At 38.0% G+C, this 15,062-nt stretch overlaps 1 protein-coding gene across 1 annotated transcript in view; it reads right to left on the reverse strand.

Moving 5' to 3' along the window:
• LOC121869299 (ras-related C3 botulinum toxin substrate 1-like) overlaps nucleotides 1-15,062 on the reverse strand; it is a gene marked incomplete at its 5' end in the record, with an annotated part of 52,455 nt that overhangs the window by 22,268 nt on the left and 15,125 nt on the right. The window contains 1 exon segment of the mRNA XM_042370544.1: nucleotides 6,160-6,280. Within this exon segment, the coding sequence (XP_042226478.1) occupies nucleotides 6,160-6,280 (121 nt within the window).

Genomic DNA, 15,062 nt, shown 5'->3' on the forward strand with positions numbered 1-15,062 from the left:
CACAATGCTAAGTGTTTATCGTGTGCTCAGCATAAGGGTACTACTTTGCCACCGGCTCCAATTCTACAATATCCTACATCAGAACGTCTGTTTGACACAGTCGCCATTGACTTGTTACAACTTCCGGGGAGTCATCAAGGATCCTCGTACATACTAGTGTGTGTGTGTGGATCCTTTTTCTGGTTTTTATGATTTTAGTCCCATTGAAGGATAAAACAGCCGATTCTGTGGCTCATGCCATAGTTATGCGTCTTATATGTCCTTTTACTACTCCGGGTTCTTCTCTCCGACAACAGATTAGAGTTAAGAATCAACTCTTAGCACAAATATGACGACAATATGACATCCAACAAAGTTTTACCACAGCTTATCATCCACAGGTAGATGGCCTTGTTGAAAGAACCAATCGTAAAATCTTAGAGATTCTTCGTCCAACTGTGAATCAAATACACAATGCATTGGAGGATTGGTTACCTCAAGTCGCAGCCTCTATTAACCGGTCAATAGCTCCACAAGCAAATTATCCTACTATATTGTTTATGGCAAAGACAAACGTCTGCCCAATGAAGTACTTACAGGCAAGCCATGCCCTGTTTATAAAGTGGACGACTTCGCTACTAAGCAAATCAGCGTTTTCACAGATATTCATGGCCAAGTACGAAAACATTTAGCAGCGTCACGAGCTGAAATGATTAATAAACAACATAAATAGGCGATGCTGTTATGGTGCAAGAACCTGAACGGAGGAGCTCCAAACTTTCGCCCAAATTTGCCGGACCATTCCGCATTGTCGCCAAAGAAGCAGGCAAAAATTAAAATTTTAAGCCAAATTCACAAACTTCAGACGTAGTACATGCAGACAGACTTAAAAGGAGTCATATAGATTTACTCCCCAGGAATGTTAACGATGTCTTAGACACATCTGTCCAAACCGGAAACACATCAAGTACACCAAATGTCACAAATGATAATCGTCTGAAACTACGTTTTTGCGAAACAATATTAAGATGAGTCAACCTTTTCCAGAATGGCTTGGATCATCGTACTCATGCTCCTACTCCTTTGTGGCACCACCGTGTTGACGGACGCGTCCACGGAAGTCCTCAAACCAGTTGCCTTAGCAGCACCTTTGGGACGAGTTTTCATCGTTGAAGACGTCGTGACAATAAAGAATGAGCTGCACGAACTACAAAATATCCCACGCCATATGGAGTCTATTGACGAACAGCTCCAGACAGCTATGGGCACCCTTGAAAATCTACGGCAAAATCCTAGCACTTCTACTGTGATATCACAAACTGTAAATACTCAGCTACTTCGTCTTAGGACCCTTCACAAGAATATCAGCGCAGCTGGGCGCTGTATTCCATCATCTCAAGATGACATTGCTATGAAGGTGCGTTCTGAAACACTAAGAAAGCGAGGATTATTTAATTTTGTTGGTCTCATTCAAAGCACCCTGTTTGGCACAGTGACTTCCGAGGATGAACCTAAATTGGGAGACTTTATGAATATTGTTAATCAAGTTGTACTTAAACAAAACCGAATTATAACTCAAACTTTCCATGCAATTAATTCTTTGGAGTCAAAGGTCAACGCGATATTTCTGAGTCTAACCTCTTATCTAAGATTGTTTAGAATTTAATGATTTCAGTACCTACACTGGAATGGCTTACTTCTTTTTTCTGAGTATTTGCATGCAGCGGAAACCTTTGTTCAAGCTTTATCTAATAACAAAGACACTCTAATTGCAAGTGTAGTGGATGCAGGGTTAGGACGTGTGGATGCACAGCTTGTGCCTGTGAAAAATCTTTTTGAGGTCTTACAGATAGCCAAGATGAGTTACCATTTAACTCCTATTTTCACAGATCAAGGGGTAGAATATTATTACCCTCCGTTTGAGTCAACTCTTACGCACAATGCTCTACTTATCCACATACCAATGTTAGCGCAATGCAAATTTAATGCATGGCATTTAGAACTTTTCCCATTGTATTCTAGTGACACATTGTTTACTCTGGACAGGCCAACCGAACATTTGCTAATAGATGAAGACTACTCCTTGTTAGCTGTGGATGATCCTAGGGTATTTTCACGGTGTAAATCGTCTTACCTACACTTACACGTATGTCCAGCCTATGCAGTCGCGTTAATTCTTGCTGCAGAAGGAATATGTGAATTGCCGATCATACAAACCAATGTTCGCACAGCACCGATTTCCAAGAAAACTGTTTCATGTACGTGTACATAATGTGTAATATTTTATTTTTCTCTGAAGAAACTAGTGTCATTTTACGGTGCCAGGATGGTTGTAAACATCTCGTTGTAAGAGGCTATTATAAGGCTCTGGACTACTGCAAAATAACCTGTCGTTTGTTGAAAACCTAGGCCTTCCCATCATCATTTTGCTTTGAACTTAAATCTAACTTCAGATTTGATTCCAATGTATCCGGCTCCTAATATGAATTTCAGTAAACTCAATATAGTGTCTGATAAATTAAAATTTATTTCTTATCTGAAGGAGTCACATTTTACTTATTTAGAAGATAATCTGCCATATTATTTTACACGGGGATTTGCTATACCTAGTTTAACAGTTCCCACCATTATTTTAATACTGTCAGTCATATTTTTCTTTTGTTATTATAAATCAATGTCATCTAACTTTGCCATTGTACATAAGATACTCTCCTGTAAGGCACTTCAGACTAGGGCTCCAGTAGCTGCTTAACCCCAGGTTGCAGCTTCTCCAGTTTAGTGTCTACACATATATACAAGTAACATTGGTAGGTATATGTATAGGGTTTTTCTGTGAGATTAGTTAATTCCTCGTGGAGCTTTAAAGGTGATGACCGAGCAATGTACTAGGTCCTGTCTAATATACAGTAGTACTTATATAAATATGGGCTAATACATCAGTTTTATATTATTCCACCACCCCGTAATTTTCCATGAGCAGTGAGTGATCACCTATTGAACATGTGATCAGTATTTCTCCACCCTCACGTTGCGTCTTTAAGAATGCTAGACAGACTAAGCAGTTGGGTAACAGGCTCTCGGGCAGTTATCACTCAACCCTCACAAAGCATAGACATTGACTCACAAGCTTCTTAGATAAGCTTACCGTCTATTTCCTTTAACACTCACAGCTTACAGTGTTAATTACGGTGATATCCTTGTTGACTGTGCAGAGTATATTTTGATAAATAAATGGAGAAAAGACCATTTGGGTTTTGCAAACTAAACCAAAAACATTTGTATATGTAGCTACTAAGTTACCTGTTATCAGTCAAGCTCAGGTGACCGGAAACGGCTACAAGCTGTTAGTCATCTAAATCAACTCAGCATTTGACTTGTCTGATTAAATTGTATTTACGACTTGTAAGGGAGCTAGAAAAAATTAATCAACTATTACACTAATAGTATACGTTCTCCTAATACACACACTTCCAAACAATCTTTTATGACTACCCCATACACTGGAAACGCTGAACACCTATGATTTCACTAGAAGTCATTGGCGTTATCTTTCTTTTCCTAACATATGCTTTACTCTGTTTCTTTGAAAATACCTTTGAACAGCTTTCAACAATTTCCTATTCATATGCATCTATTCTCTTAACTTTATTTTTTTTTCTGATCAGTAAATACCATAAACTCTCTACTTTTTATAGCTACGTTTCTTTCATACTTCTTTTAAGTAAATGCCATGTTACAATCTTCCTTTTATGTATGCTGAATCTACACTGACTATCCACTTTTATATTATTGTCTGCATCACAAATACTTCAATTTAACTTTACCATAAACATTCCCTACTACGCTTACCAAACTATGTTCTTTTTTATCTCTATGTTCCAATTTAATACTTTTACATGTTTCCTATTGTATACCCTGCCATCCTTAACATCTCACAGATGCTTCCATCCATTTTTGGCGTCTCACTATCATTAACCTTCACGTTCTCTCTCACCTTATACGTTTAGCAGGTGCTTATTATATTCAAGTCCCCATTGTATTTCCAAATATTTTTGTAATTATCCTCTTTTTGTTCCTAGTTACCATTTTCATTTGTATTTCCTTTACTTTTTTTTTCGTTTTTCTCTATTTGCGATCAAAAATCACCTGCAGTGGGCAGGCCTGATCATATGGCACAAATTTCATGCCTCTGCGTGCCTTGTAGACGAAGATATAATTTTATTTTTACCGTAAATATTATGCCGAGAATTCTACCGTGATGACGCTTGTTGTCGTTAGCTCTTAAACAAAAAAATTGTGATTCTGATCATTGTAAATATTAAAATTAACGACGGAGGCTATCTTCGGAGGTTTTATTACCATAAATGCTGGCGTGATTGTCTTTTGTTTTCAATATTATAGACTTCACTTTCATAGTTTCCTTGTTTATGGCTGTGCAAATTCCTTTTTTTTCTTTTTGCTCAATTGATTCTTGAACCTGTCCTATGTATAAAGAATTAGATTCGAATCCCATATTATGGGTTTGGATACATTTCCAATTCATTCGAGTAGCATTGGAGAGTAAGTGAACTGTAAGTTGATATACTGAATGTTTTTTACCTCATTAATCCAGGGGCTGAGGGCGTTCTGTGTACATAAGAGGTGCCTTAAGTTATCCTTCATATAATTTTGGTGAGAGGGCCACCTGGGGCATTATAATAATGAGGGTAGGCATTCTGAATCATGGCAGTAAGTGAGAAATCCACGGGTGTGTGCAAAATCCTATGCGTCAAAATTTGCCCAATATTAGGGGTATAGGAAATTGAAATCGACCTCACGCTGAAGGAAATCAATATATTTCAGCATATCATTACTAATAATGAAGCTTATTAAAGCTGCTTCATGATGAAATTAATGCAAATTTGACAGGATGATTTTCTAGGTCATTAACGTCATTAAGGGGTTGCCCAAAATTATTGACTTTGAAATCTAATAGCCAATTCTGAATAGGTTCTTAAAACACACAATGGGGAAGCTTTTAGAAAAGAAAGTTTACAAAAAACTACTCACTTTAACCCCTTGGTGGCAGTTTCAATTTTCATTGAAAATCCGAAAATGGCCATTATACCGTCATTTGGACCAATAGCAGTTTTAAACTACTGTAACTTTGAATAAATGAGCAAATTAATGACCTAGCATTATAGAAACAGTTAGAAAATACTTGTTTATGATCAAAATATACCATTTGATCCTCAATGTCAATTACAAAATCATCAGGGGTAAACTGAACATTTCTGGACACATTTCACGGTGTCAAAGACTTTGTTCATCCTGCCTTATGAGGAATTTCTACTTAGTGTCATCATACAATTAGTTTCCAAACAAAACAATGTAGTAAATACTCAGGCCAAGACGTCATCAATAAGATTGAAGTGTCCATCATAATCTTTGGACCGGTAGAACTAAATGTATCATGACTAGTAGGTTGTGGCACCTTTTTCTTCAGACATCTGGCAACTGCAATATCAACAACACGGGTACACAAATTGTCTAAAATGACACCGCTTTGTGGCACAAGTTGTACATTTGCACGGGGTGGGAAAGTCACCTGGAAGGATACCATAATAATCACAGCCAAACAACCTGCCATCATGTGTCCGACCATGCAAGCAATTTAATTGTAGAAAGGTTCCAAAAATGCCCTTAGAATGTGTCCTTTTGTGGCACGAATTGTGGGGGGTTAAGTCAATGATGGTCCTTTTACTATGATAGTAGAGCAACATGGTTGTGGTTATAGAGGATGAAGACCGTCTCCAAGAGAACATCTGTCAACATGGACTATTTGGCAGGACGTGCAAATATGTAAATAATACCGTGCCGCTTGAAGTAAATTGCTTTCATTGTGACCTGATATCAAAGTAATTTCTTTCTGCTCATTATGTCGGGGTAAGGTTCTGGTAGTTTAGATTGGTTAGGTTAGGTTTGGTTATGTTCTGTGCACTGTTGTTTCCATTTTAGTCTTCAGTATCATGCAAAACATCTCCAGAAATTTTGGTGCAGTTCCATAAAGTCCTTCGGGTGCTAACCGTCTCTTCCACCACTACCGACTTTTTAAAAATTCAATATGAAAAGAAACGGCATAACAATTAATCATCTCACTCCGCCAATTAATGGGTAGAGGAAAAGTTAGAGTTTACTTACCAACGAGAATAGCGGGAATTTTCTGGCCACACTCCTTCCTTATTTCCGGTATCCACACTTTACTTATGTTTTGGAAGGACACAGGATTCACGAGACTGAAGCACACCAGGAAGATATTTGTCTACGGGACAAGGAAAACATTAGTGATTCATGACAGAAATAAAGGTTATCGTGTCTGTGAGAGTATTGGCTAATATTGTACGACGCAACTTTTAGCTGTGAACTGAGAGCTGCAATGAAATTAAAAAAAAATATGCATCACTTTATACATCGCTTTATTAATTGGATAAAATAGCATATAGGCGAACAATCAGCTTTGGTGGCATAGAGGGAGGTACAAGTACAACGCACATAATTCAGAAAAAAATACATTTGTGGATCCGGTGGATCCGTAGCACGTAGAAAGTTCTTGCAGGCTTAATACAATGATATTGCTCTTAATAAAAAGTTCTTGGACATTAGGTTCCACTCGGCAGGTTCCTCAGCAACACCGACGACGACAAAGATCTGTCGGCACAGGTTTTCCGATGCTACTATGTCTTGTATCGATCAATTCCTTTCTGCAATAAATAGTTGAAATTCGGTTTGTGGACACTTAAAGCAAAGATATAGGAGTACAGGAGTCCAAATGCTACTGTGATCGCAGTCTATATTACCTTCCTACAGAAACATCTAAGAGCTTAGTAAATGATACTTATCACAACATATTTAATTTACGAAGCAAATCTCTTGCCATAGTTTGCAGTTGCTTATTCTGCAGGTGTCCAACCAAGCTAACGTAGTCGACAAAGATTAAGCCATAAAACTCTGTACCACCCATTCAATCAATCAGAATACCGTCCTCATATCTAAGGGTTGGTGACCACAGTCGGTCTGTTTTTACCAATTCTCAGAGGTTTTATATCTCTCTGGGGGCCTATTTTTTTTATTTAATTCATCAATCCCAGTCTCTGCCTTCCCCTGGCATTCCTACCCTCAAATTTTCCCTTTCCTAATTTTAATATCATATGATTTCTCATGAAGTTTTGCCAGTCCTAGTACCTCCTCATTTGTCTTCCAGTCAGTGTAACTTATTCTACAAGTTTAAAAAACCCCTAACCTCTTTGTGGTGTCTGATGTCCATGCTTCTGACCCAAACATCAATCCTGACCATATATAACCTTCCAGCAGCATTTTCTCTCAAATTGAAGGTACTGTAATATTATTGGGATTTGTTTCGCACATCTACCATCACAGCTAATATTACTTCCCCAAAATCACAAAAATTTTCCACTTGTTTAAGTTCCCTGTTGCCTATCATAATTTTTATTTCAGGATTGATTTCCAATTTGAAAACAACCATTATTTTCGTCTTTATAGCATTAACTCTTAACCCATATTCTTCATCTTTTTACACTAATATATTAACCATTTTTTTAATAATGCCTCTTCACTATCTGTGGCAAAAGCAGTATCCTCTGCATAGCGTTTATTTGATATTATTTTATCATTAACTGAAATTCTTTTATTGTTAATTAGAACTTCTCTCATTATGAATTCTGGATATATATTATACGATGATAAAGAAAGAACGCAGCCTTATCTTATTATCAAACCAAATATAGATTCTCTTGTTTATTTTCCCTTTCTAAATACAATTTGATATTCAGATAAAAACTGTTTATTCTAAATGTTATTCTACTCAAACATATGTTTAATAAAACTTTGCAATGGCATGACTTATTAAGCTAATTGTTCTAAACTGAGTGCACTCTAAGGCCCCTGACTTTTAGATAATAATACAAATAAATTTTTTTTTAAATCACTGGGAAGTTTTCATTCTTGTCCATTTGTGTTATATATTCTGCTGGAAGCTGATCAACCCCACAAGACTTACCATTTTTCGTTTTGCTCATAGCTGCTTTGACTTTTGTTTCCAGAATTGAAAGTTTGACTTTTATACCCCTTTCGTTTCTTACCTTCACTCTATCCTTATCATTGTATAGTTATTCTACATATTTTGCCTATCTTTCTTTTACTTCTTCTGCCTCAAACAGGATCTTTTTCTCTTTACTTTTAATAATCCCACCCCATTTTTTTTTTTTATTTTTTTAATATTTCTGTACATTTCCCTATAGTTATGTCTTCTCTAACATCATTTCTTGGTGATTTTTATAATGTTGTCCTTATTCGTCTTCATCAATAACGATTTTTTTTTCGCTTTCAACTTCATATTCTATCCCTACCCCAACAATGAGCTCACCTAGTTCCCATTTGATTTTGTCCATTGCTTTTAATTTAAATTTTTGAAGATTTAGTTTAACTAAACTCAATAAAGGGATGTGGTCTGATCCACAATATTCCGCTGTACAGGTCTTCTTCGGGTTTTGAATTTCTGAATGTGTTTTTTTAATTAAAATGTAACCCATTTGAATCCTTACAATGAGATTTAAATTGTCCTGAGGTGAGATCCATGTATAGCTATCTATAGGGTGTTATTTATGCAATGTGTTTGCAATTCTCATCTTGTATTCTTTACAAAATTAAATTAAAATATTTTCTCTCTTATTTTTATTACCCAACCCACGTGTTCCTACTTCTGGTGCTTATTTCCCTTCCCAACGTCTGTGTTAAAATTGCCCGTTATAATGAAAAGCTTATTAAACTTTACGGTGGTTTTTGCTTTCTTTAGATTTTCATATTTTTTATTTTCTTTCATCTTCACTACCATTTGTTGGTGCATAAACCTATATTATTACCAGGTCTATGGGTTGAGCATTAAATGTCACTAACAAAACTCTATCTGATACTGTCCAATATTCCTTTACACTACTGCTCAATTTCTGGTTTACAGGAATACCCACACATCTCATGCTTTTCACCACTTGAATATATGAAGTAAAAACCGTCCCCATTAGTGCTATTTGAACCTGTTTACCTTACTTCACTTAATCCCAGAATGTCCCACTGCCGTCTTTTCATTTCCCTACAAACATTTCCAAACTTACCAGCCTTATGTAAGATCCTCGCATTCCGTATTCCTATTTTGATTTGTAATGGTTCAATCTTAAATTTCCTTTAGTTCCTTTTAATGTGCAAGGCGTTATTTTGCTTGGACAGTACTTGCTAGCTCTCGGTGGCACACTGCCTCTAAGTACAGGGAGCAATGCAGTTGGACTTCTAGGTGATGATGCTCCAACAGGAACTTCCGAAAATTGTATATTTTATCTTTCCATGGTTGTTTAATGGCAAGAGATGAAATTGATGAGAATGAATGTCCCAAACCTTTCCTCGTCAGAACACTATTTAAGGAAAGGTGAAAAAGTATGGAATGAACTATGGGGTAATTGGGGTATAGAGGTCGCTCATTGCACACTCTGGTAAAAAACCATCCCATCTCCTGCGCAGACAGTAAACTTGTATGTTTAGCCACTATCCACTTCCAACCTTCTCATTTAAGGTTAGAAACTGGGAACTTTATACCCATCTCGCAAATCCGGCCACTACATGGAGGTGTACACCTTGTGGAGGGAAAGTAATTGTACACATAAAAATAATTTGGAAAATATGTAAAGGTCAGGTCGCCTGATAATATTTAAATGATATGTAAGGTACAGACTAAATTATACCAGAAAGTTAACTGAAATCATAAAGTGGTATCTTAACTCAAAAAGTGATTTCAGTGTGTATTATCGAGACACGATTAATTTAGTACACCTATTTTGAAATAATAGATTTGAAAATGTTTTTATAATAGGGAAAAATATTTCATTGCTATTTAAATCTTTAAACAAATACAGATATATTGCTTAAGGTCATATTCCATATTCTTCTTCGTTCCTTCTGTAAATAACAACAAAAAGTACTCTTGGGTTACCACACATAGTCTCGCGTCACTGACAGTCACTGTAGACGTTTGTCGTGGCAACGAGAACTGGTAAGCGTGACTTGAATTAACCATTTAGGTGCAATAGGCCAGCCTGGATTGCTTTTGTCGCAACCAGGCTTCCACACGTGATATTTCCACGGGGATAACAAACCTAGATTAACACACTTAGTCTCGTGTCGATCATGGTCCACAGGACGGAGTGGCGGTGGAGGACTCTGTGCAGTGTGGTGTCCCGCTCCCTTTCAGGAGGGAGAGGATGGGAACGACTTCTTATCTAACCCATGGCTCAGGGGATACTACTTAAAATGAGGTTTTTGGGTTTGAAGCGATGAACAGTACAACACTGTTTCACTGCCCACCCCCTAAAGGCCGGCTAACATACACTAATTGAAAAATACATGTCCCAGTTATGCCTCGCCGGGCGTCTTATCTCTAGTAAAACAAACTTTGGAGTTAATTGCGTGGGTAAGCCTAACGCAACCCATGACAATCGCCCCTACTAAGAAAAATTTTTCTTCGGAGAATAAAAATTTCAGCACCTGTATACAATCAAGAGAAATGCCTAGCCCAGACACACAATTCAACATTCACACTGTGGTGTGTGTGTGTGACACTAACACTGCAACGGGATGCAGTCGCCAATCGCCACTGAGAGAAAACCTCAACATTTACTTTAGATTTTCAGGCTGGAGGAAAACTACGAGGCGAGGGTGACAATTCCCGAGCTATAGTTCATGCTAAGCGTAAACACGCTACATTTATGTTACAGCAACGTGTTGTGTAGTGTAGGGTATGTTGACATTGTTTAGGTGGTGCAGGTGTCGTGTAATGTTCTCAAGTGTAGAGAGGTGTGAAAAGGTTTACATAACATTTGAAGAGTCGTCAGATGCGTGGAGGTTTGAGTTGACCGGAACATACGGACACTCCCACACATAGGTCAGGTCCTAGACTCGCTCTGCAATGTCGAATGAACTTCCCCCGGTGGTGAAGAGAAGGACTCCTTCAGCCGGCTGATGTGGAACTGGGTCCCTCCGTTGATGAGGACCCCCAAAAGTGTGGAGGTACTCTTCCCGTCACTCACCCTTGGGTGTGCAGTCCACCGCCTCGTACTGAATCAGCTGGCTGATGTGGAACTGGGTTTTCTAACCACAATGTCCGCCGCCACCCTCTCAAGGGTTCGGGGATCACTGTGAGAGGCCACAGGGGTGCAGGTAGAACTCGCCCTCCGTCGCTGGTTCTGGCAAACATCACAAGTCCTCTTCTGTTTCTTTATTTTCCACCTTTAACTTCAGATTCAAAATTTCTTAGAGTCCCCTCAAATGTACTAGTAATCATTTCGTAGTACAATATATGCGTTTGCACAAACTGCTGACAAGAGTGCAATTATCCGCGGTCTGTGTCCCTGTTCGGGCTCCAATTGTCATGGTTTTAGGTGATAGTATGAGTGGATTATATTATGTAAAGATAATAATATGTCGTATTTCTTATTTCTTACCGTAGAGTTCGATACCTTCACACTGATTACTTACAGGAGATTATGGCGTATCTACGTAGAAGTTCACTCCACCACTCGACATTCCATGATTTATACTTGATAAATGATGATTTAATGAATTCATTTAATTTTCAACATCTTTAAGAAATGAAAGTAGGTCTTTCACAGGTACTCTAGTGAAAAGTGAATTTACATCAAAACTTATTAATTAACATGGTTCATTGTGTTTCTTGAGTTTATCAATTAAATCACTGCTATTGTGTATATGTGAATTAGATATTTGGCCTGTAAGGGGGGATAGCATCTTTTCCAGCCACTTGGATAATTTGTAAGTAACAGAACCCACAGAACTCACGATAGGACGTAATGGATTGTTAAGCTTGTGTGTTTTGATCAATCCATGCATATAAGGTAAAGTGGGATTGATTTGCGAGAGATGTTTAATGAGATCGGGATTTTTTTTCAATAACATCTTCATTTTGGAATTATATAACTTATTAATATTTTCCAGGGGATCTTTCGTAAGCTCACAATACGCGCTTTCATCACTAAGTAATGAATTCATCATATCATTGTAGTCACTTTTATCCAAAATTACAATAGCATTAGACTTATCAGCCTTGGTAATATGGATATTCTTATTTCTTTTCAAGTTTATCAAGGCTGTTTCAAATCTTTTTGGAATGTTTGAAACAAATTTCTTACGTAAAACACTATGTATACAACCTTTAGCTATGGATATATCTTCATTTGTAACATCTGACGACTTATTCATTTCCTGGTTGATTATACCTTTAGCAATAGTAAGTGGATTAGCGCACCGTTGAGTGATAGAAAACTTCCTACCAAAACCATGAACAAGTTTCTCATTTGTCTGTAGATCATAAGATGATAAGTTTATGAACAAATTTGGATTACTCAATATGGTCCAGTAACTCTCATCAATCAGAGCATTTAATTTGGCATTTAACCTTCTTTTTTGGGCTTTGTCAGTTTACATGGACAGAGAGAGGCTTAAATATACAGGGTCACCCTGTATATTTAAGCCTCTCTTTGTCCATATAATCCAGTTGCCTCTGAAGATCTCTTGAATACAGACGAAAGCTAAGGTGCTCCGTTGTTTCCCTTTTCCCGTGTGATTTTATCAAGGTTTATCTTATCCACGTTTTCATTGTGGATCTACATGAAATATGGAACTTACACATCTCTCCTGCGCTGTGTCCTTAATCTGTCAACAACATCCTCATCTTCGCCTCATCTACCGCAACTACAATAACGAAGGAGTACTACTGTACATCGAAGTCTTTCGCCGGCTGAGGGATATGGTAAGAAGAAACGACCGCAGCTGTGGGCAAGTGGTGACTGGCAGCTTCATAATGACAACGCGCCTGCCCATTCTTCACGTCTCGTGCAGGGTTTTTTGGCAAAACATCGCATCACCCAGGTCTCTCAGCCCCCTACAGCCCAGATTTGGCTCCCTGCGACTTCTTGTTTTTCTCAAAGCTAAAATCGCCATTGAAAGGGAGGAGATTTCAGACCGTGAACGAGATTAAGGAGAATGCGACGAGGCAGCTGATGGAGATCCCGAAAGAGGACTTTGCAGACTGTTTTGAAAAGTGGAAGTAACGCTGGGAGAAGTGTGTGAGGTCCCAAGGGGAGTACCTTGAAGGGGCTAAGGCGCCATTGTCCTAGGTAAGCATATTCTTTTTAGTAGTAAATGACTGGATACTTTCCGGACAGACCTCGTATACTACTCCCACCCTCACCTTTGCCATCCACTTCCGGGATATATATATATATATATATATATATATATATATATATATATATATATATATATATATATATATATATATATATATATATAAGAACATAAGAATGGAGGAAACCACGGGCCTATTGGCCCATACTGGGCAGTCCCTTTACACCCAACCCCTAACTCATATAAGCATCCAACCTATGTTTGAAGCTATCCAGCATTCGAGTTAATGATGATTTTGGTACTCATCCACTACTCTGTTTCCAAACGAGTGTTTGCCTATTTCGCGCCTAAATCTAAATTTGTCTGATTTAAAACCATTCTTACGAGTTCGCTCCTGGTTGGATAGTTTGAGTACCTTTGTAATGTCCCCTTTGTTTAGCCCTGACTTCTATTTATACACCTCTATCATGTCGCCCCTCGCCCTGCGTCTCTCGAGGGAGTGCAAATTAAGATGCTTTAACCTGTCTCTGTACTCGAGGTTCCTAATGCCTGGGATTAGTCTTGTCATTCTCCTCTGGATTCTTTCTAAGGATTCTATATCCATTTTGTAATACGGTGAACAGAACTGAGCTGCTTAATCCAGGTGAGGTCTCACAAGCGCAAGATATAACCTTAAGATGACCTCGCTAGTCCTGTAACTAACACTCCTTTGTATGAACCCGAGTACTATTATTAGCTTTGTTACGAGCATAAACACATTGTTTGCTTGGCTTAAGATTCCTACTTATCATTACTCCTAAATCACTCTCGCAGTCGGATTTCACAATGGCATCGTTGTTCATCCGGTATCTGGTTTCCCTGTTTACATCTCCTATGCTGAGTACTTTACATTTGTCCACATTCAATTTCATCTGTCATTTTTCACACCATTCAAAAAATTTGTTTAGATCTTCCTGTAGTTTTGCGTAGTTCTGTTCAGATTAAATTTCACGTCCTATTTTAGTGTCATCAGCAAATGTACTTATGTTGCAGTCTATGCCGATATCTATGTCGTTTATGTATATAATAAATAATAATGGTCCAAGTACTGAGCCTTGGGGAACTCCACTAGTGACGTTGTTCCAATGGGATTTAGTGCCGTTAATGCTCACTCGCGGTTTCCTGTCCTGTAACCACGCCCTAATCCATTATAGAATATTACCTTTAATGCCATGTGCTTCTACCTTTCTTATTAGTCTTTCGTGGGGGACTATGACGAAGGCTTTGCTAAAGTCGAGATGTACCACATCATAATTGTGCCCCTCGTCCATCGATTCGAAAACGGATGAAAAGAATGTTAATAGATTAGGTAGACATGAACGCCAGCTTGTGAAGCCATGCTGGGAATCATTGATCAATTTGTGCTTCTCCAGGTGGTTTCGAATAGAGTTTGAAATGATTGACTGGACGGTAGTTAGAGGATAATGATCTATCCCCCTTCTTGAAAATCGGTATTACATTCGCTATCCTCCAGGATTCTGGTACTACACCTGTTATTAATGACATGTTAAACAACTTTGCTAAGGGCATACTAACCTCTTTCTTACATTCCTTTAATACTCTGGCAAATATCTCATCGGGACCAGGTGATTTATTAGTCTTCAGTTTGTCTATTTGCTTATTAACATCGTTACTAGTCACTACTATATCGCTTAATTTGTTTTCACTATCTCTGAATAGAGTTGGTGCCTCGGGTATCATGTTTAAATTGTCGGTGGTGAAAACTGTTGAAAAATATTTATTCAGATTATTGCTCATTTCTCCATCATTATCAGTTATCTTGCCGGTATCTGACTGTA

The sequence above is a fragment of the Homarus americanus genome, unplaced genomic scaffold (assembly GCF_018991925.1).
Source record: "Homarus americanus isolate GMGI-L3 unplaced genomic scaffold, GMGI_Hamer_2.0 scaffold36734, whole genome shotgun sequence".
NCBI classification, from domain to species: domain Eukaryota; kingdom Metazoa; phylum Arthropoda; class Malacostraca; order Decapoda; family Nephropidae; genus Homarus; species Homarus americanus.